The sequence below is a fragment of the Psammomys obesus genome, unplaced genomic scaffold (assembly GCF_907164565.1).
Source record: "Psammomys obesus unplaced genomic scaffold, mPsaObe1.curated_primary_1811, whole genome shotgun sequence".
NCBI lineage: Eukaryota > Metazoa > Chordata > Mammalia > Rodentia > Muridae > Psammomys > Psammomys obesus.
In genome coordinates, this window is record NW_026596244.1 from 8034743 (window position 1) to 8056669 (window position 21927).

The 21927-nt window shown below is 42.4% G+C and overlaps 2 protein-coding genes across 4 annotated transcripts in view; one reads left to right on the plus strand and one right to left on the minus strand.

The window, feature by feature from the left end:
* Window positions 1-44: 44 nt before the first annotated feature.
* On the plus strand, window positions 45-3527 carry CUNH4orf46 (chromosome unknown C4orf46 homolog). Its single transcript, XM_055596673.1, has 2 exons — window positions 45-597; window positions 2000-3527. The coding sequence occupies exons 1-2, from the start codon at window positions 418-420 to the stop codon at window positions 2153-2155; spliced, it is 336 nt and encodes a 111-aa protein (XP_055452648.1). The 5' UTR covers window positions 45-417; the 3' UTR covers window positions 2156-3527.
* Window positions 3528-8158: 4631 nt separating this feature from the next.
* Rxfp1 (relaxin family peptide receptor 1) overlaps window positions 8159-21927 on the minus strand; it is a 101641-nt gene continuing 87872 nt past the window's right edge. For all 3 annotated transcript variants that reach the window (XM_055596693.1, XM_055596695.1, XM_055596694.1), the window contains 4 exons: window positions 19459-19688; window positions 14553-14963; window positions 12158-12376; window positions 8159-8942 (listed from right to left, as the gene is read on the minus strand). In XM_055596693.1, the coding sequence (XP_055452668.1) occupies window positions 8641-8942; window positions 12158-12376; window positions 14553-14963; window positions 19459-19688 (1162 nt within the window). In that variant the 3' untranslated portion in view covers window positions 8159-8640. The remainder of the gene's footprint in view (window positions 8943-12157; window positions 12377-14552; window positions 14964-19458; window positions 19689-21927) is intronic.

Consider the following 21927-nt stretch of genomic DNA (forward strand, 5'->3'; position numbering starts at 1 on the left):
GGGTCACGTACGAGCGAGGAAAAGGCAGAAGACTCCATCTCCCAGTCTTCCTCCTGATCCTGAAACGCAGTGTGCGGAAGAGGCCCACAAGCCCTCGCTTGCGCGCACGCGCATTGAAAGCATGATTCGCTTGGCATTCTGGGAGCTGTAGTGCTCAGCTCCCGAGTCTCCCGTTCGGGACTGGAGGCTCGCGCAGAAGCAGGCTGACGACTGGCTTGGTATGTGATTGGCTGTCTGGAAAAATGAAAAGTCCTGGCGGTCCAGGACTGCGATCTTCGAGAAGATGGGGCGGGACTCCGTGTGGGGGGAGGCGGAGCCTGTGGGCTTTGGGCGCGAGCTGTTGAAAGGCAGTTGGTGCGGGTTCGGTTGCCCGGTCCGGTCCAGCTGCTCAGGTCCAGCTGCCTCGGTCCAGCTCCCATGGCTGACCCTGAAGAGTTTCGGGCTTCTTCGCCGCCGCCGCCGCCTCCCTCGTCTCCTTCTTCAGGCGCCTCTTCGTCCTCCCTCAGCATGCCAGTGAGTTTGGGCTGGCGGGGTCCGAGTCGGAACCACGGCCCAACGGTGGACCCGCTGGAGCAAGTGGAGCTGCAGATCGGAGACGTGAGTGTCGCCGCGGCCAGGTCACCGCTGTGGGCCCCGGAGCTGCTTGCAGCAAGGGTGCTCGCTCCCCCCTGAGATTCTTAGCCGGGGAATCGAGGGCTAGCCTAGGCTCTCTCCTCCCGCACCTTCCTTTCCTTCCCCACCTGCTTGCGGTCACTCGCACCCCTAAGACACTCTGGGCGGTTGGAGCCTCCCTGCCCGTTGGAGCTTTCCGAGGGACTTGAGCCTGCTCTTGTAGTTGGCCACCAGCCCAGGACCAGCTGGTGATGCTATTGTGTGTCGCAGATTTGCTTTCTGTTGGACTTGCGTGGACCAGGGCTAATCACAGCCAGCCACTGAGATCATTGGTTTCACTGATGGATCAGACAGGACGCCTCCCTGATTCCAGCAGTGCAAAACATTCCGTAAAGTTTCTGTTCAATCCCGAATTCCCAGAAATTACCTTCTGACCCCAACACACACACACACCACTGAGGGGGTTGGAGGGTCACAGCGTCACTTTTTAAGAATTCTTGAGGGAGAGAGGAATGAAGTTTGTATCGGGATAACCTTCCCGGGGGGGAGAGCATTGTGGAATGACTGCAGTGAAACTTGGAAACTAGAACTGAATGATAAGTTTTTGTTGTTGCTTTTAAAAAAGAAGAAGACTGAAGTGCTGGTCCCGTGTTTTTTGTTTTTTGTCCCTCTTCCTCCCCAAACAATACTGGTTACAAATGAAATGCAGAATAAGTACTGATGTGATATCCAGAAAGTGCTATTTTATATTTTTGGTGAGCAAAACATTTGATTTTTTTTTTAAGAAAACATTTGATTTAAAATTGAGTTTATCATAGCTGTGTGAGATTTTTAGATGTTCCATCAGTTCAGAGTATCAGTTCTTTGATTTCACATTTTTTGTAGTCCAAGAAAATATATTGACAGGTAAATATAGTGGAACGGTGCTTTCCTTACCTAACTGTCAGCCAGAGTGGTTTATGAGGAAGTCTTTTAGATGGTCCTGCCACTTTTTAGTCAAGGGGTTTCTAAGTTGCCTGGGTGTGTTTTTCACTAAAAATACTGACTTGTCATATGTAATGAGTATTTTTGTGGCAGGTATGTTTCCTCAAAGATACATAATGAAAAAAAAATTTTTTTAGAGGCTATGAGTGTAGCTGGGGTAGAGCTGTGTGCCCACCATGGGCTCAAGAAAAAAGAAGTGTTTTTGTTGGAAAATTTGTTTCTTTTAAAGAAAAACATGGGCATTTGATGGAAGGTCTTAAATTATTGTTAGACTATGAAGTGAGATGAGAACTTAAAAAATGAACGTGTGTGGTCGGGGTGTAGCCTAGCAGAGAAGGCCCTGGGCTCTGTCCCTACTACCACAAACCCCTGTTTGACTTCTCTTCCCTTCATTAAATTTCAGGCGGCTTTTTCATTAACTAAACTCCTTGAAGCCACATCTGCGGTATCAGCTCAAGTGGAAGAGCTTGCTCTGAAATGTACAGAAAATGCGCGATTCCTTAAAACGTGGCGGGACCTCCTAAAAGAAGGTTACGATTCTTTGAAACCCGACAACTGACTGGCAGGCGCAGTTGCTTAATGACTCACACATAAGATATTTGCACATGGACCACATTTATGAAGCCATCTGTCTCCAGACATTTATACTAAGAATGAAATTTTCCTTGATATTTTGGACTTTTGTGAAAGCAGAATACTGAAGACCTTTTTTGTTTGCGTGTGTGTTTTCTTTGATAGGACAGTATTTACCTTAAATACTTTGTGCCCTTGAAACTTTTGTAGACTTCTTGGTGAAAGCCACGCCCACCAGTAAATAATTGATTACAATGGTGCCTCCGTGCAACCAGATCCTTATTTGTTTTGTGAGATGATGACAAAAATGGCTGAGCCTGGAGTTGGTGATTTCAGGGGAGGGTCCAGCTCCACAGGACACCCACTCTGAAACCAGTGATAGGGCTTTACTTACGCCCTCATCCCGGTACCCAAGGCCACGCCACACAGCATCACTGTCCTCGGATAGGACTTGACTATAGTTAAAAGCTGCTGTGCTTGCTGTGTTTCAGGATAAAGACTGTTTCTCCAAGAAAACTGTATGAATCTAAACTTCTTTGGCTTGAAGGAAAGTATTGTATTTTTTAATGGGAATTTGGCTTCTTATTTTTCTGTCTTGAGACAGTCTCCCTGTGAAGGCCAGGCTCTTAGTCTGTTCAGTGCCAGGACTACAGGTGTGCAGCACTGAACCCAGTAGAGGCTTTATATTTGATGGTGACTTTTAAAATAGGTTCTTCCCACTCTATAGTTCCATTTTTAAAAAGTTTTTCTTCGTAAAATGAAAACTGTTTATAGAATACATGCTTTTGTCTATTTTTGTAGTTAACCGCTTTCATAGTTAATATTTCTCTTATTGTTGGTGTTCTATATGTCTGATTGCTGTCTTTGCAATAGCCAATCGAATGTATGGCTGTTTGCTAGCTGTTACAGTGGCGCTTTTGTGCAAGTTATTTATGTAATTCTAAAGTTACTTTGTTTCCAGTGTATCACATTTAACTGTTTCAATGGGTTTCCATCAGTTGACCTTAGTGTTAAGGTTCTGCTTTACCTGTACTGTATTTTATGAAAGTTGTGCCATCTGTCATTAAGCCATGTACTGCTGTGATATATGGGACATTTAGGTGTCTTTGATGTGATGTCTGTGTAGATACATTGATGTGGTAGAATTCTGTTCTAAAGTCTCACAGGGGAGCTGTGATAGGGGGCAAATGGATGGGCAAAGATTAGTTTGGACATAGTCATAGGTAGTGACTTTTTTTTTGAGATCATACAACATGTATGGTGTGATTTCTGTACCAAAGAGATGCTTATTTCTGTGTAAGAGAAAAGCTTATATTCTGAAAATTGTAATTTTTAAATGTATAAGAATAAATGTATTACAAGTCAATTTCTGTCTCTTTGGACTCATTATTTAAAACTTTGTGCGGAAGTTCAACCATGCAGGAAAGGTGACTGACTTAAGATTGCCGTGTGTCCCTCCCACGCAGGGTTAATGTTTGTATTTTGTATTTTTCCAGGTGTCCTCCCCCCTCCAGTGTTAGACTCACGGGAACTTTACTTTGCCACCTCCTAAACCCATCCCCTTGTTTTTCTTGCCATAGCCACTGTCTCAGAAGTGTTGATTTTTGCTTATATGGTTTTACATAGTTGTTGATTTGTCCCTCTGCTACCCCACGTCATGCTGCCACCTGAGCCCAGGGCCTTGTGTGTGCTAAGCAGGTACTCCTTAGGCCCTAAATTTGTGTTTGATATTTCTCATACTTAAAGTATTTTGATTTTGAGACATGGTCTTTTAATGTAGGCTAGACTGAGCTCGAAGTTGCTACATAGCTGAAAATGACCCTGAATTCCTACCTTTCCTTCACTTCCCAAATGCTGGGGTTAAAATTATCCCCTTTTATATACTTGTGTTTTATTCTGTGAGAAAGCTTGAGGATAATAATTTTTTTAAATTTATTTACCTTTATTTTACGTGTACTGGTGTTTTTGCCTGCATGTATATCTATGTGGGAATGTCAGATCTTGGAGTTATAGACAGTTGGGAGCTGCCATGTGGTGCTGGGATTTGAACCCAGGTACTCTGGAATAACAGTTAATACCCTTAACTGCTGAGCCATCTCTCTAGGCCCAATAATCATTTTCTTAAAGACATACTATCTGGTGTTTTTTGAGACAGGTTCTCTGTGTAACCTGGTTGTCTTGGAACTAGCCCTGTAGACCAGGCTGGCCTTGAATTCACAGAGATCCACCTGAGTGCTGGGATTAAAGGCATGCACCACCATTATCTGGCAAGAAGCTTTGACTTGGCACGCAGCTCATTACAAATTTCAGAGGAAAATGTAATAGTCTTGATGCGAAGTGAACTGTGGATCAGGCACTTGGACTTGGGAACATTATTACGTCAACTTATCTATCTGCTCTGAGGAAAGGGAACCTGCTCACGGAGCAGGTAATGGAAGCTGAGATGAAACCGTTTCCCAGGGCTCAAGAGGTGGTTCGCTGGTTAAGAGCACTGGCTGCTCTGGCAAGAGGATCCAGGTTTGGTTTCCAGCAGCCCCGTGGTGTCTCACAGCCATCTGGAGCTCGGGTTCCAGATGACCTGTCACGCCTTTCAGGCCTCTTTGGGCAGCAGGGACGAATGTGGAGCACATCCACCCATGCAGGCCAGCCTTACTCAGAGATGGTGACAGGATGCTCAGTACCCTGTGACATCAGATGATTAGTGCTTGTTTGTACCTGCCAGCTTGGAGAGACATGCTGAAGTTCAGGTCTCCCATGTTACCCCTGTGGCAGTGCCATGGGTGCTCAGATATTTGGCCCAGCATTCTGGGTTTTTTCAGTGAGGGTATGGAGAACATTAAGGGTTCGTACCCCTTTTTGTGTATATTCATGTCTGAGGCTGGGATCAAACCTAGGGACTTGTGTATATTACTAACCCCAACCCTTGAGATTGTTTTTTATGTTTATCTCATGTGTCCTGGGGTAGCTTCAAATTCTGTGTGTACCCACGGCTGGTCATGGACTCCTGCTGCTGCTCCTGCCCCCAGATGCAGCTATTCAAGGTGTATGCCAGGCTGGGGTGAAGTTTCAAACATTAAGCAAACCATTTTCAAGGTAAGGTGGTGAGCCTTGTCCAAACAAAAGGCTGAACAGAGGCAAAGGGCCTCAAGAGGGTTGTGTCAGCCTTTGGAGGGGACACTGATTTTGATTTTGCAGTAACCTGTCAGCCTTCAGACTTGAACCAAGACACCAGCTCTGTAGCCTGAAGACTGCTGGCCTCCAGAATGATGAGTCAGTTCTTTGTAATTATCTCTTACCACTGTGTATGCTTTTACATGTATACACATACACGTGTGTTTGGAGAATTAGCTAAAAGTAGTGCTAATATCTGCATAACATCTACCCCAGTTACCTTTTTTGAGCACCAGGGCTGGACATTACAATAAAGATGGATATACAAGTATCTCTGGTATGCTAACACCAAACACTTTGGCTGTACACTCATGAATTGATTATCTAGATCACATCGTAGTTCTATTTTTTAGTAACACTACAGGGAAAATGTTGAGATCTAGGAGCTTTCTGATGAAATCTTTAGTGTGCTTTAAATATAGGTTTGGGTTGTCTGTAATAGGGATATATGAATTTCTCTCTGTCATACTTGTATCCATTTTATTTCTTTCTATTTCTCAAGCTAAGAACTGTATACTAAATAAGAGTTATGTAAGTGGGCACTTGTAGGAGGCACAGCGTAAAGAAAGAATTGAGGAACCAAACCTGTTAAACACACAGGCCTATTATCTTCAAAGGAAGAAAATGGCTGACAGTTGGTCACCTGGAAAGCTGGAATGGATGTTGTCTGACAACCTGATGAACTTTTTGCTATTCTATGGAGCCAGCCTTTTTGAATATCCTCCCCAATATCCTGAGCATTGCTGAGGCCTGAATTCTGAGCCTTGTCTTTCAGTGAATAGAACCCAGTGTATGAAAGAGGCCCCATATACTTGCATCATCTCTGAATAGCATCCATCGTTAATGCTTATCACAAATCCTTCCTCCTTAGGCCCTTGCCCTGAGCACTGTTCTCTGTCAATAGAATTCATTCTTATTGTAAAGGTCACAGGTGCTTTGCTACCTTGTTAGGGAGTTTCTATGTAGCTATGCCTAAAGCTTTGTTGTGATAATTATCACATGGAAACTACTTCCCAGAGTTTTACTCTGCTTAAATGTGTAAGAAAAATAAACTCTGAGGTCAGACTCTGGAAGTTCTGACCTGGCACCTGAAAAATTGGTGCTGAATGGAGTTTCATTCTTCATGTGGTTGGTTCCCAGGCTGCCCATGATAGTTGTGGGGGCCCCTACAGACCCTCTAATATTTCATTCTCCACTCCAGAGGAAAGGCCTTCATTCATTCCCTGTTTAGCTTAGTCAGCTACAGCTTTGTTTTATATCACCTTTATTAGGCTGGCTTTTGTTCCTCATTTTTTTAGTTTCTACAGGGCTTTTATCATGAAGGCAGTTGAATTTTGCCAAAGGCTCTTTTTTGTATGTCTCTTGAAGTAATCATATGATACCTGCTCTTTTCTACTTTTGTGTTATATTTAATTTATTGATCTGTGTGTGATGGGCCAACAAACTTGCATCTTTGGATGAAACAAATTTGGTCATGGTGTGTGACCTTCCCAGTCTGCTCTGGACATTGATTTGTGAGTGTTTATTGAGAATCTTATGGTCATCTTTGTTCATCAGGGCATTGATCAATAGTTTTTCTTCTTTCGTTGTGCTCTTCTCTGATGTTGATCAGGGCTGTGCGGGGTCATGGAGTGGGGTTGCTAGTGTCCTTTCGCTTTCCATTTGAGGGATGGCTTGAGTAGCATTGGTGTTAGCGTTTCTTTCAGGTTTTCTTTTCTGCTTGTAAATAGGAATTGTTTATATCCTCTTGATTTAATGTTGTTAGGTTCCATGTGTCTTGTCACCCTTTTAAACAATCAATTGATTGAAACATGAAGGTTTATTTCTTGACTCTGAATTCAATTTCATTGATCTAAATTTTCTCATTCCTGCTTTCTTGGCTTACTCCTTTGAAATATTCCTACCTACTGTCTTCTTTTGCATCCTCATGATGGCACTCACTTTAAGCAAAGCCAAAAACCAAACCAAACCAAAACAAAACAAAACAAAAAAACAAAGCCTGAGGAAGGAGTGACAAGAAAAGGATGGTTCTGAGTTTATAACCAATGTGGCTGTCTGTCTCATGCCTCTCTGTGCTGTGTGTACAGATGTGTATATGACAGAAGAAGGATGGTTCTGAGTTTATAACAAAGTGTGGCTCTCTCTTGTGCCTCTCTCTGTGCTGTGTGTACAGATGTGTATATGAGTGAACATACATGTGTGGAAGTCAGAGGTTGACATTGACGGTCTTCCTCAATAGCTGGTCAACAAGTGTTGGGGGCCCTCCATTCTCTTGTCTCCCCTGCATGGGGGGTGCAAGTATGCTCTCCCACATACTTGCTGGGTTTTTATATAGGTGCCTGAGATCCAAACTCAGTGTGTGCACAGCAGCAAGTAGTTTATCAGCTGAACCATATCCCAAGCTCTATTTTTGCCTGTTAGAGACAGGGTCTTTCTATGTAAATAAGGCTGGCCTTGAACTTGTGATCCCTCTGCTTCTTCCTCCACAAGGATAGGACTACAGGTTTGTCTACCTGGCAGCGAGGCTTCCTTCCTTTCAATAAATATATTATGTTGACTCTCAAATGTGGAGACTCAAAGAGCAGTACAGAGTATTCTTTAAACAGAATGTTTCTATTTCACAAACAACCGTATTTAAAGTGTGTGTGTGTGTGTGTGTGTGTGTGTGTGTGTGTGTGTGTGTGTATGGTGTGCGTGCGTGCACATGCATTCCATGGTGCACAGGTATCGGTCAGAGGACATTTTCCTGGAGTCTATTCTCTCCTTCCCCTATACATAGCTTCCAGATATTGAGCTCAGATCAGCACACTGCATAGTAATCACTTTTATTCACTGAGCATCTCATTGACCCCACACATTTTATCTGATGCCATCATATGTGAGTATTATAAAACTATAGACCTTGATTTAAAAATGCCTGTGGCTCTTACGCTTGCTGATAGGCACAACCGAGAAATCTAGGAGCACTGGGTAGAATTTGTGGTGTTAGTAGATAAACACAATATATAGACTGCAAAAGGCTCTGCATTGTGTGTGCCCAGCACTCACCTCCATGCAGTGTGCACAGATGCATGCTGGTATACATTTCCCCTCATTCCCTATGCAAATATGTACTATGCATGCACACACTGTCAGAATAATTACTTCTCTTTGTATGAGCACCGGCTACCGTCCCCCACCTCCTGCCGCTAACTTGTCTTAGCCATAAGTTATACATTTTGTAGTATTTACTCCAGATTAGCAAACCCCTCAAGAAGCACTTCACAGTATTCTCTGAGAATGAATGATTTTCAGAGCCAGTTATGAATAAGAATTGAGTCTAGATGATTGAGAACCCAGTGACAGATCACAGGGGTCTGTGAGCGCTGCCGGCTTCATGAACTCAGTGGACATCTCCCGCAAGGGCCACGTTTCCACCCAGATGAATGATGGAGCATATGCCTTCTGAGTCCCTTTGCTGTCAACAGATCTTCTTTGTCTGTAATTGTACCAGAGTTGATGCATCATCTCCTTGAAAGGTCTGGTGGTCAACGTATAGATAATTGGATTCAAAGCACTGTTGATGGGCAGAATGAAAATCACCACCCAAGAGGTAATAGTATCTGGAAGAGGAAAGATGAGAAATCTGAGTATTGGCAAATGTTGTAAGCATCTCTTGTGTCTTCCAACTTCAGCACCCCCTTTTCTTTAGTGTGACATAATTAAGCACCAAGTCTCCATTATTTTCAGGATGTCCTCCTGTCAGTGTTTAAAGGGATGCCAGTACTGTGAGGGCATGGGCTCTTGCTGGGAGGCTTTTTCTGAATGCATCAGAGTGCTGACAAAAGAACACTATCGGGAGTATTAATACAAAGTTATGACATATCATTCTGGACCATTTAAAGAAAAAGCCTGTTGTTTAGCATTTATCACCATTTGCAAACACTTTGACTATTAGGAGGCACATGTTGCATTTCTCAGAACGTGCAGATTTAGCTCCAACAGATTTCTTTTTGTTCTTTATTTGATGTTCTTCTGATTCTCTTTATGGCATGGCTAGGATTGAACCTAGGGCTTTGTACATGCTACACAAACACTCGACTGGTTTCAAGGCCTATTTGTTCTAAAAATAAGCACATATGTTAAGGTTTGCACACATGTGCGCGTGTGTGTTACATTCAGGTACTGTGTGCATGTGTGTGCATGCACGTGGAGGCCAGAGGTCACTGCTACGTGTCTTTTCCCATTGTTCTCCACATTACTTTTTGAGACAGTACCTCTCAGTGAGCCTGGAACTCACCAAATGGGCTAGGCTGGCTGGCCAGTGAATCCCGGGACTCCCTGGTCTCTGTCTCCTCCCAATGCTGGGGTGTGCTATCGCACACTTTGCTTTTTATGTGGTTGTTGGGGAACTCAAACTCCTGCTTGTGTGGCAAGCATCTTATAAACTGAGCCATCTCCCCAGAATGCAACATTTTCAGGCTTTTGACCATATATATATTCCAGGGAAATGTCTTGGAGTAGATAGTGACACAGACCTAAAACCCCAAGAACTGAGACAAGCCAGGTGGCGGCGGCACATGCCTTTAACCTTTAACCCCAGCACTTGAGTCAAAGGCAGGAGGATCTCTGTGAGTTTGGCGTCAGCCTGGTCTACATAGCTGGTTCCAGGACATTGAGGGCTATACAGAGAAACCCTGTCTTGAAAACCCCAAAACCAAAACTAAAACAACAACAACAAAATAGAGGCCAAGACAAGTACAGGTCTATTCTAGAGTAACTTAGCATGACTGTGCCTCAAGATAAAAAGTGGGGAAGGTCTAGAGATAGAACTGGGTGGTAGAGTACTTGCCTAATATTATGTGGCTCTAGGTTCAATCCCTAGTATCACAAACAAGCAAGTACCCCCAAAATAAAGCAAGGCAAAGCAGGACAAAATAAAATCCGCAAACATGTGACTAAATTAATCTTTTTTTTGTCTGTGTCTGTATCTGTCTGTGTCTATGCCACGTGTGTGTGGGTACCCAAGGAGGTGAGGAGAGGGGTCAGATGCTCAGGAGCTGGCACTGCAGGTGGTTGCAGGTCTCCCGATGTGGGCACTGGGAACTGAACTTCCGTCCCCTGGAAGAACAGCTAATGCTTTTAACTGCTGGGCCATCTCTGCAACCTTCTAAAACTATCTTAAAAATCACCTTTGCGCAAATATAGAGCTACCGAACACTCAGTTTTTGTTATGATGTAACTGATGCCATTGTCTTTATTCTTCATAACTTGTCAGATTCTATTATCATCACCTGTGGGATCAGACAAAACTCAGTTATGCAAACATAAATGTAAAAATGTGCAGTCGGTAGGGGATGCTTGTACCTTTTTGTGATTAAATGTGCATGGCATATCTGTTTACAGTTTAGGCTGTTTAAACGTGGAGCCCTGTGGCACCAAGCACGCCTCCACTGTGGAGCATCCCTCCCACCAGCCTCGGAATGTCTTCCCAAGGAAAACAGCCTTTTCAACAATGCCTTCTACTTCCCTTTCCAGCCGCTAGCAGCCGCTAGTCTAAGTTCTGCCTATTCCAGGGGCCTCATGTGAGACGAATCAAAACATGTGGCCTTTTTGTGTCAGGTTATTTATTCAACACAACACCTTCAGGGTTCGTGTGTAACGAATGCAGCACCTGCTAGAAAGGTCCTTCTAAGGACTGCATGAGAAGCTCAGCGGGTCGAGGTTCTTGCTGCCAAGCCTGACGACCTGAGTCTGATGGCAGAATGTATGTGGTGAAAGGGGGGAATTGACTCCAGCAGATTGTCCCCTGACTTCCACGTGTGTCATAGCATACGTGTGCACACATGTACACACACAAAATAGATAAATGTAAAAAATGTTTCAAAGAGCTTCTTTTCTCTATAAGCTTCCTTTCTCTACACGCCTGAGTAATGATCGCATGGATGTTTGTGTGCTTCGTCCATCCATCTGTAGACCACCCTGCTCCTCCCTTCCTATGCTGCTGTCCACATAGGTGTGCTGATACCTGTTTTAGTTCTGGCTTTCAGGTACATTTATCCAGTTGTGGAGTGGCTGGACTGTACGGCAATTCCATGTCTAATATTTTGCAATTGCCGACACACTTTTCTACGGTAGCCATATCACGTTCAAATCCTACTATCAATGCACAAAATGTCAAATTTCTCTTTCTTGCCAACATATCTTTTCTCTCTCAACATAACAGCCGCTGTGATGCAAGTCATATACATTATTTTAAAACTCTGTGTTGTTTTCTGTTGTGTCAGACTCTGGCATAATAGTCATATGTATTGTAGGGAAAAGCATTTCTTACATTCTAAAGAAAAAGGAATTTATGATTTGGCAACTACTTTGGCTTGTTTTTCTTCATGGTCATTTTAAGCAGGCAACTGATTCAAGCACTGCACACCATTTATTTTGGTCATTGTACTTTGTTTTCATGATAATTTTGGCACTAGGCGTTCCTGGAAAGAGCTCAACAGTCTCTCAGTGAGCGCTTCATCAGTGTTACAGCCAGAGTCCACCCTGCTCTGACTAATAATTCTTCTTCTTCTTTTTTTGTTTTGTTTCTGGTTTTTTAAGATGGGGTTTCTCTGTGTAGCCCTGGCTGTCCTGGACTTGCTCTGTATACCAGGCTGGCCTCAAACTCACAGAGATTTGCCTGCCTCTGCCTCCCTGAGTGCTGGGATTTCAGGCATGCGCCACCCCCACCCCCAGCTTGCCTACTAATTCTTGAAAGGAGTTATTGTTAAGAGTATTATTTGTCTTTCTTAGAATAATGCTGCACAGATTTATTCTTCCCTGGAAAAGATTGTACCTGGTATTTCTACCTGAAGCAGAGAAAGAAATTTCAGAATAAAAATGGGAATCCAGCATAATGCATCAGTCAACACAATAAGGAAGAAGCGCTTGGCGAGGACCATCTCCCGTTTCACTTGCTTCTGAATTTCAGTTGCTGTTATGGTGCTTTGATGAACACTGTAAAACATGCTTCCATAGGAGAACACAATGATGATAAATGCCACAAGGTTAATACCTGTTTAGACCATGAACAATATTAATAGTGTATGTTAGCACTGTTTTAAGACAAACAGATAACATGCCTTAGGCGTTACTATTAAGGCCCACGAAGCCCGTAAAGTGGCATTTATTCATTCATTTATCTATCTATCTATCTATCTATCTATCTATCTATCTATCTATCTATCTATCTATTCTGTAACAAAGCGTTACTTTGGAGTTCAGACTAGCCTTCAGTTCAGATAGCCTAGGCTGGATACCAACCTACAATTCTCCTGCCTCAGATCACAAATATGTTCCAGATCTCCTACCTGACCTCCATTTTCAGTTACACAGTCTTGTCCCCATCTCTGTCTCAGACCACTCAAAGGGTCCTGTCCTTCCTCTCTTCCTCCATCTGGGGGGAGTATATAAATCCTCTAGACGCAGGCTACCTCCCTCACCCCATCCCTGAGTGTCAGCCATCAATTCCCAGAGGCAATTGCTACCTGGGAACAAGCTGACCAGTGAGAACCAGGCAGTCTTCCATTCTCCTTCCTGTGCTTCACTTCCAGTTGCCCAGCCTTGTCCCCTGCCTCGTCCCCAGCCATGCAGCAGGTCACCTACAAGGACCTGTCTGTCCTCTCTGACCCCACCATCTGGAAACTCCAACAAACCTTGCAGCAGATCTGTCTTTTCTCTCTCCTGTAGACCATTCCAGCCCACCTCCCTTACAGCCCATGACATTCCTTCATGTCAGCTCCTAATAACTAGAAACGCATTCAACCCAGACTGCCAGTGGCCACACCTGGCAGGGAATCAAAAGCTCTCCTTACTAGGCAACCCACGGCCATCACACCCTCCTAAGACTCAGGGGTGGCAACAGATGCCAAGGAATGGAACACTCATTCAACGAAGACAAGATCTGGTATCAACACACAGAATCAGAATTACCCCAAACCCAGATGGCTAGATGCCAGAGCAAAGATCACAGTCATTAACAGCATATGGTGATATGTCTTCACCAGAAACCAGTAGCCCCACTACAGTAGTTTGAAAAAAGGCAATGTAGGTGCAGCAAAAACAAGGATTTCAAAATAGCTCTTATAAATATGCTCAAGGACCTCAAAGAGGGCATGAATAAATCTAAGTGTGAAAACACAAACTAACAGTGGAATAAAATGATGAAAATGGTTCAAGACATGAAAGTAACAATAGAATCACTGAAGAAAACCCAACCGAGGTAAAACTGAAAATGAAAAACTTTAGGACATCAAACAAAAACCCCAGAGATAAACCTCACCAACAGAGTACAAGAGCTGGAAGAAGAAACTTAGGACATTGAAGACAGGTAGAAGAAATGAATACCCCAAGCAAAGAAAATGTTAAATATAGAAAATCCAAGCACAAAACATCCAGAAAATTGGAGACTATGAAAAGACCAAATCTATGAGTAATAAGAATAGAGAAAGAAGATACCCAGGTCAAAGGCACAGAAAATACTTTTCAACAAAATTACAGGCGATTTCTCTAACCTTAAGAAGGAAGGGCCTGTCAAGGTATAAGAAGCGTACAGAACACTAAATAGACTGACCCAGAAAAGAGATTCCCGTGACACACAATCAAAACATTAAACAGAACAAAAAAATATTAAAAGCTGGAAGGAAAAAAGAGCAGCTATCATGTAAAGGCGGGTCTATTAGAGTAACCCCTGATGCCTCTCACTGGAGACTGAGAGCCGAAAGGGCCTAGATGGATGTTTTACAACCACAGATGCCGTCCCAGATTGCCACAGCCAGCACAACTTTCAACCAGAATAGACGAAGAAAGAAAACCATTCCACAACAAAACCAAATTTATCTATCTACAAGCGCAGCCTTGGACAGGCATTAGAACAACAGCTCTCAGCGCGCGCCGGTCGCGACCCCCTGGGGTTCGAATGACTAACAGGTGTGGCCTAAGACCATTGAACAAAACACGGATATTGACATTATGATTTATAACAGCAGCAAAATCACAGTTACAAAGTAGCACTGAAAATAATTTGTGGCCGAGGATCGCAGCATTAGAAAGGTTGAGAAGCGCTGAGTTAGAAGGTCCGATGCTGGTGAACAACGGACAGCATAAATGAGTCTCATACTGTGAGAAGAGTTTCATACTCTTCCTCCGGCAAGAGCTGAACGCAGGAAGGCTTGCAATGCAAGGTTTCTTACCAAGAAAGATGACCACTGAATAAATCTGGGCTCCAGTACTTCCCGTGTCTTCCGAATGAAGAGGAAAGCATACACCATTGGTGCCATAGTAGTTTTTGAAAAATTCCTTGTTGCTGAGTGGAGCAAAGGCCACTACAAACCCAAAAATCCAAATGAAAACCAGAACCGTGATAGTTCTACATTTTCGAGGCCTTAAACACCGAAAAGGATACACAATGCAGACGTATTTTTCCAATGTCAGGAATGTTAAAAGTAAAACCGATACTTCTGTGGACAGAATGGCCAAAGACCCCATAAACTGGCAATGGACACTCTCCATCCACGGTTGCGCATGCTTGTTGTATTCTCCCCGAAACTTGAGGTCAAAGGCTCCGATCACGAATAAATATACTCCCATTAGGCAGTCGGCACCTACAAGGGTCAGGTTTACAGGTTCAGGGAAACACGTAGTATTCTTACTAGTATATTCTTATAGTGTTCTTTACACAGAACATTTTAAATGATCCCTGTTTCTATGCTATGAAGACATTTTGTTCTCTTAAGATTCACGGGTTGGTTATGCAGCTCGGCAGTAGAGTGCACGCGCAGCATGAATGAAGCCCTGGCTTCAAACCCAAATACCAAGTAATCCCTAACTTGGACGAGGACCCATTAATCCACTGGCTTTGTAACTACTCTCTCAGGAGACTTGGGAGGGGTGGGAGAGACGGCAAAGCCGTTAGGAGCGGGGACGGCTCTTGCAGATGACCTATGTTCATCTGTGTTCCCAGCCCCGGCACTAACTCACAACCACCTGTAACTCCAGCCCCAGAGGATCTGACGCCTCTGCCCTCCTTAGAAACACACATATACATACCCGAGCTTTAAAATAAAATAAAAACGTTAAAAAGAGAAAGCTACAGTTAACTATGTGATTACCTCTCTGTATTTACAATGCCGGTCTGTAAAACGCCCTCTGTTTTGGTCTCATCTGGCGTCAACCCTTTGGCCGTATGAAAGCAGTCAGTGAAATTGGTTATGCTATAGATTCAGTTAGGGACTTAGATGGGGGAGGGGGGTCATTATTTGGTCCAGCTCTTCCAATTCAGCCAGATAAGTATCACCCCAAATCTGGAGACACTTAACTCAGACCTTTAGTTGGTGAAGTAATGGCTACAAGTTTTGAAGCCTATACAGTTAGGAGATACGCATAATTATGAACAGCTTTGCAGCCAGCACAATTTAGAAGCGCTGGTGACCCGAGCTCACCTAACCAGCATGATTTTTCTTGACTCTCTCTCTCCTATTATAGTTTTCTATTCCCTTTTAGGTTCTTATAGTCAAAATTAATTAGCACTCAATGTGCAGACTTCTTAATCTTTTTACCTTTTAAATGCTCTTTTAATTAGTGGCATTTATTATATAAACTAATAGTTTTCATTATTGAATTTTCTTTTTATTACAATAATATTTTAACTAGTTTTTTGAGAATTTCAATGTTTTGGTCATTATGACATTTTCATAGATACGTATCGTGTGCTCTGACATTTTTTTTTTCAAGCAAAACCAGATTTTTTTTGAAATCATAGATGTGATTTTAGAATTTTAGAGTCGTAAGGCTGATTTTATTTTTTTGAAGTCCTTTTTAAAAAATGATTCCATGTTAATTTTTTATGTGAATTGGTATTTTGCTTGCATGAATATCTGTGTGAGGACATTGGATTCCCTAGAACTGGAGATATGGACAGTTGTGGGCTGCCATGTGGGTTATGGGAATTGAACTAGGGTCCTCTGGAAGAGCATCATTGCTCTTACCCTTGAGACACCTCTCCAGCTCCTTGAAGTCTTTTTTCTTTTTAATTAAAAAACTTTTATACCATAGATTCTAATTATTCTAATTATGCTTTCCCCTCCCTCAATTCCTCCCAGATCCTAACCCCCATCCATCAACTCCATGATATTTCTTTCAAACAAACAAACAACCAAGAAACACACACAAAACTAAAATCCAACCCAAAAATACAAGTAAAAGAACAATAAGACCAAAAAAAAAAAAAAAAAAAAAAAAGCCAAAACAGAGCAGTATGAGACGAAAGTCTACAAAGACCATTGAGCTTTGTGTTGGCCAGCTAACTACCTCTGCACAGGGTTTAGTCTGAAATGTGTCTAATGTACTCAGTAAGACTCCACGAATTTTTCTTCTTGAACAATGATTCTAATATTTGTTTTAACAATATAGTTATCTTCTAGCATTGCATAGAGAAATTGAAATTGACTCAGAATTTTGAAGCTGACCTTTAAAGTTGTAAACATTTTGTGAGTTTTGTTTCTCACACAGCTTGCTGTTGGGGTTGGTCTGATGCTTATATTTTGATGCTACTTACTGGCCCTCAAGATCTGCTTACTGCCTCTTCCTTGTTGTGTAAACCTGCCTACAACATTATTCCTAATTGGTTGCTTAAAAGACCTAAAACCTGGGCAGGGAAGAATGAGGTAGGCCTGGTTAAGGTTCCCAGGTGTTGGGAACTGGAGAATCACGGGAAAGAATAGACAGACAGAAAAAGAGGATGGGTCAGTGTGGAGAAAGAATCACATGGGCAGGGAGGAAGGACTCCAGTAATGTCAAGGAAAGGCCCAGATGAAGAATAGAAACAAGTGTTGATACGATTATGGATGGAAGGTAGCCCAAATACGGATGGTTAAGGTGGATGGCATTGGATGGGGGCTGGGAGGTGGGTGGTGAGGATATTGAGACAGCATAGGCAGAAATATCTGCCCAGCCCAAGGTAAATAAGACAATTATAAAATCCAACAGGTGTTATAAAATCTAATTGCGATAGTGGGTTAAATAACACTGCTGTAATAATTATAGGACATATAATAAACATTATATAGCTCAACACCAACTTTATAACCAACAACAGCTTGCAATGAAAAGAAATTAGAACCCAGCCCTTGAGCAGTGTCTGGAATACAAATGCAGCCACTCATGCGGTGGTGGGCATCTTGTGGAGGACTTCCTGACTTGCCTCAGGGGCTACAGGTGCATCCTCTGCTTTGGGACCCAGGCTTCATCCTTTGCGAAGTGTGGTTTTTCATTCATTTGTCTTTGTGGTTCTCATTTAACACAATACTTTACAGTCACGTGTCACAGTTGAACAACTTAAGCCAAACCACAAAAGCAGCTCTGGGTGTTAAAATGTAACCATGAAAGGCAATGGCTTCTTTCTTTTTTTCTTTTATTGAAAATAGATTCTTTTCTCATACAATATATCCTGATTATAGTTTCCCTTCCCTCTATTCCTCCCAGTTCCTCTCCTTCTCTCTTCTCCTCTGGAACCACTGCCTTTCTGTCTTTCATTAGTAAAGAACAGGCTTCTAACAATCAAACATGACAAAATAAAACATAATAAGATGAAGCAAAAACTATCATATTGAAGTTGAGCATGGCGACCAAGCAGGAGGAAAAGAGTACCAAGAACAGACACAAGAGTCTGAGACCCACTCATTCTCACAGCCCTTAAAATACAGGACTGTGAGAGTTCCATAAAAACACTAAGCTAATAGCTGTAATATACACAGAGGGCCTGGTGCAGACTTGTGCAGGCCCTGTGCTTGCTGCTCCAGTCTTTGTGAGCTCATATGTGTAAGGCAACAACTTCATTTGTAGTAAAATCATTCAGATTGAAAAAAAGATTTCTTTATTCTACCATTTGTGTGTGTGTGTGTGTGTGTGTGTGTGTGTGTGTGTGTGTGTGTGTTGAGGCATGTGTGCACTGGTTCATGTATGCCTATGTTATCAGTTTCTGTACTCCGCATGTGTACAGGTGCATGAGGCCAAAGGGTGTTGAAACCCCTGCAACTGTAGTTACATGTGGTTGTGAGCGGCATGATTTCGGGTGCTGAGAACCAAACCTGGGTCCTCTACAAAAGCAGTGCTTCCTCTTCTGAGCTATCTCTCCAGCCCTGGCGTTATAAGGGAAGATGCCTTGTGAGCCACGCCCTTCATGAGAAAATTCTTGTGAGGGAAGCCTCCTTAACCCGTGTAAGATGACTGAACTTTATTATCATTATTATTGTTGTTGTTGTTGTTATTTGTGTGGTGTGGTGTGGTCTGTGTGTGCACGCACGCACGTGTGTTCCCACATGTGTAGAGGCTGGATGAAAGCACTAGATCCCATGGAACTGGAATTACACGCAGTTGTAAAATAGTCACTCTTAGCTGCTAAGCCATTTATCTTACCCTTAAATTTTTTAGTTTAAAAACTAATTTTCTTACGACTAAAGTGATTTATTTTTTATTGTAGAAAATACAGAAATACCATATAAACAAAAAGAAGGAAGATTTTAAATCTCATAATTCTAAGACTCATGGAACTTATTTTCTCTCTTAAATTTTCTTTTAAGATTTATTTATTGTATAAGTATGTTTCCATGTAAGAAGGTGTATAATGTGGGTGCCTGGTGTGGACAGAGGTCAGAAGAGGGTGAAGGAGCCCTCAGAAGTGGAACTGGATAGCTGTAAACTACCATGTGGGTGCTTGACCTGAACCTGCGTCCTCTGTGAGAATTAACTGTGCTCTTAACTGCTGATTCATCTCTCAGCCTTTTCCTCTCTCTCTGTCTGTCTCTTTTGGACTATTTTATTCTTATTTTTGTTATGTGCGTGTGCACCTGAATTTGTACATGGGTGTGTGCGCGTGTTTGCAGATGCCTCTGGAGCCCAGAGATGTGGCAGTCCCTGGAGCTGAAGTTATGAGGTGCTGTAAGCCACCACCTGTGGGTGCTAGGAACCCAACTTTGGTCCTCTAGATGAGCAGTGCTCTTAGCCGTGGAGCCATCGCTCCAGCCCCACAAAATTTATTTTCTAATAGCAACAATTGTGCACATTTCAAGCCTAGTTCCTCTGTAACCAGGAAATACTCACAGCAGAGAGAAATGATCGACATGGCATGCAGCTTGTTCTCAGACCTGATGTACGGTCGCATACAAATAACAAATATGTTTCCAAAGCAGGTAATTGCAGATACAACCCAGACAAAGACTCTCTGAATGATGCTTGCCAAGAGGTTCTCAAGAGAAGAAATCCCATCTGTGTTGGGCTTACAGCTGCGCACATGTGGTGCATATCCACAGTACTGAAACTTCTTAAAATATCTGATGTACAAAGAGGAAACAAAGTTGCATATACTTAAGTCAGTGTTATCACTGATATTTTTCTTCAACATTTTTCCAACATTTTCTCTGTAGAAAGTGTTTTCATGTAAGATACAGTGGAATAGAAAACATTTCCTTAGCCAATCACTCATGATTCTGAAGTTCAAAATTTAATTCTTATTCATTTGACTTTACAGTAAAAGACTGTGTGGGTCCGAACTACAAGCAGGCATAAAGAATGTGTGTTAGACATGTTTTAGCGTATGCACAAATGGTTAGCTTGTGAGCAAGAGATTAGCCATAGAAGCTTTCAATGGCTGTTTCCAGAATTCAGTCATAGAAACCAGTGGTTCTCGACCTGTGGATTGCAACCCTTTTGAGGGCTGAATGACGCTTTCACAGGGGTCTCCTGAGACCGTCAGAAAACACAGATACTCACATTCCAATTTGTAACAGCAGCAAAAATACAATTATGAAGCAGCAACGAAAATAATCGTATGGTTGGGGGTCACCACAACATGAGAACTGTTAAAAAGAGTTGCAGCGTTAGGGAGGTTGATTGCCACTGGTACAAACACATGGTTACGAAGCCCTTATAACCATAGCTTTGCCACAGCTGGGCTTACTGCTTGGCTCCCAGGGGGGGAAATTAAATTCTTTCTCTTTGCTGCTTCCATGGTTTTTCTGTTACAGAAGTTATAACATAACATCACATTAAGTTATTAGCAATAACTACTAACCACGTCTATTGCCCACACTAGAATTTGAAACACGATTAAGAATTAAATGTCAAACGAATTTTTTCATTTGATAAAGACATCACCTGGATAAACAAGAATTACTGTGTGTCAGCAGCAACACGAGTGCCACTTACTGGGTACGTTTAGACATGAGGAACAAGTTCTCTAGTGAACACCATGAAACCAGTGATAGCATCATCAGAATAGGAGATAAATCTTCAATGGGGGAAAATTATGTGATAGGAAATTTCCTAGTAATACTAGAGATTGGACTTCAGACTGCATCAATCTGCCTCACAGGCAAAGAGTGATGGTGAAAACCAGCAATTATCTCTATAGTATAAACAGTTACAGTAGTAAGCGATATAAGGTGGATTGGCTATTTTGTGTCTTGCCAAAGGCGAGGGCAGTTGCTGATATGTGCATCTGTTTTTTTTACGTTTCTCTGTGAGCTACGATGGGTTGAGCAGGGTATAAGGGTGGCTGTGCTGTTTCTTCGTGCTTAAGAGTCTGAGGCTAAACTGCTGTCATGAACAGAACCTCAGCAGTTACTTGTTTGCTAATTTGGCTTCTTAGCATAGAGTCATCTGTTAGCAATAATGTGCCTTTATTTCTTCAGAGGGAAGCATCAGCCACGGAATCATGGTGGAGGCTTGATGGAAGCCCTCCTCTAGCAAATAACCCAAGAGGAACCCTGAGCCTTGTCGATGGCATGTGAATGGCTTATTTCAGCAGGGCTTGGGTAAGACCACTGTTCAACTCTTCTTCCCATGAATCCTGCCCAATTCAGGCTCTTCTCTTAGTTACTTCTAGATTTTGTGAGCTACACTGGTTTCTTTCAACAAACTCAGTTCTTGTTGGTCAGACTGTTTTGTTTTGAACAATCAAGGAAGCTAATAAAAGCTCTGCCTCTGAGGAATCATGGCAAGCAGAAACAATGTCCTGTGTTAGACTTACAGTGCAAGGAAGATTACAGAGTGGCTGACAAGACACTTCTAAATTACTGAAAATTAGCATAGTGTGAAGAGAGGGGCAGTGCTTGCTATGCTAATCAACTCAAAATAATTATAAGGCATATGATCAATACAAAACCAGACACACTGCATAGAATTTACAAAGGTCACCATTTCATCCATGCACTTACTCCAGTCATTCTCTGACATTAGGGACAATTTTTTTCTGGAGAAGACTTCTCCCACCTTCATTAATTTGTAGCAATTATTTTTATATCATTTTGAAATATGTGTTTAGATATTATATATAATTTTATATTACATATCCATATTATATACAAACATTTAAAATGAAAAATTAATAATGGCTACAAACCAATGTGTGTGTTGTGTGAAATGTGTGTAAATATCTGATTGAGTGAAGACTCATGTGTGCCACAGCATTTGTGTGTGTGTTGGAGAATGGCTTCAGGTGTTGGTCTTGACCCTCCACCTTGTTTTTGAGGCAGAATCTCTCTTGTTGTTTGTTGCTGCATTTCATATTCC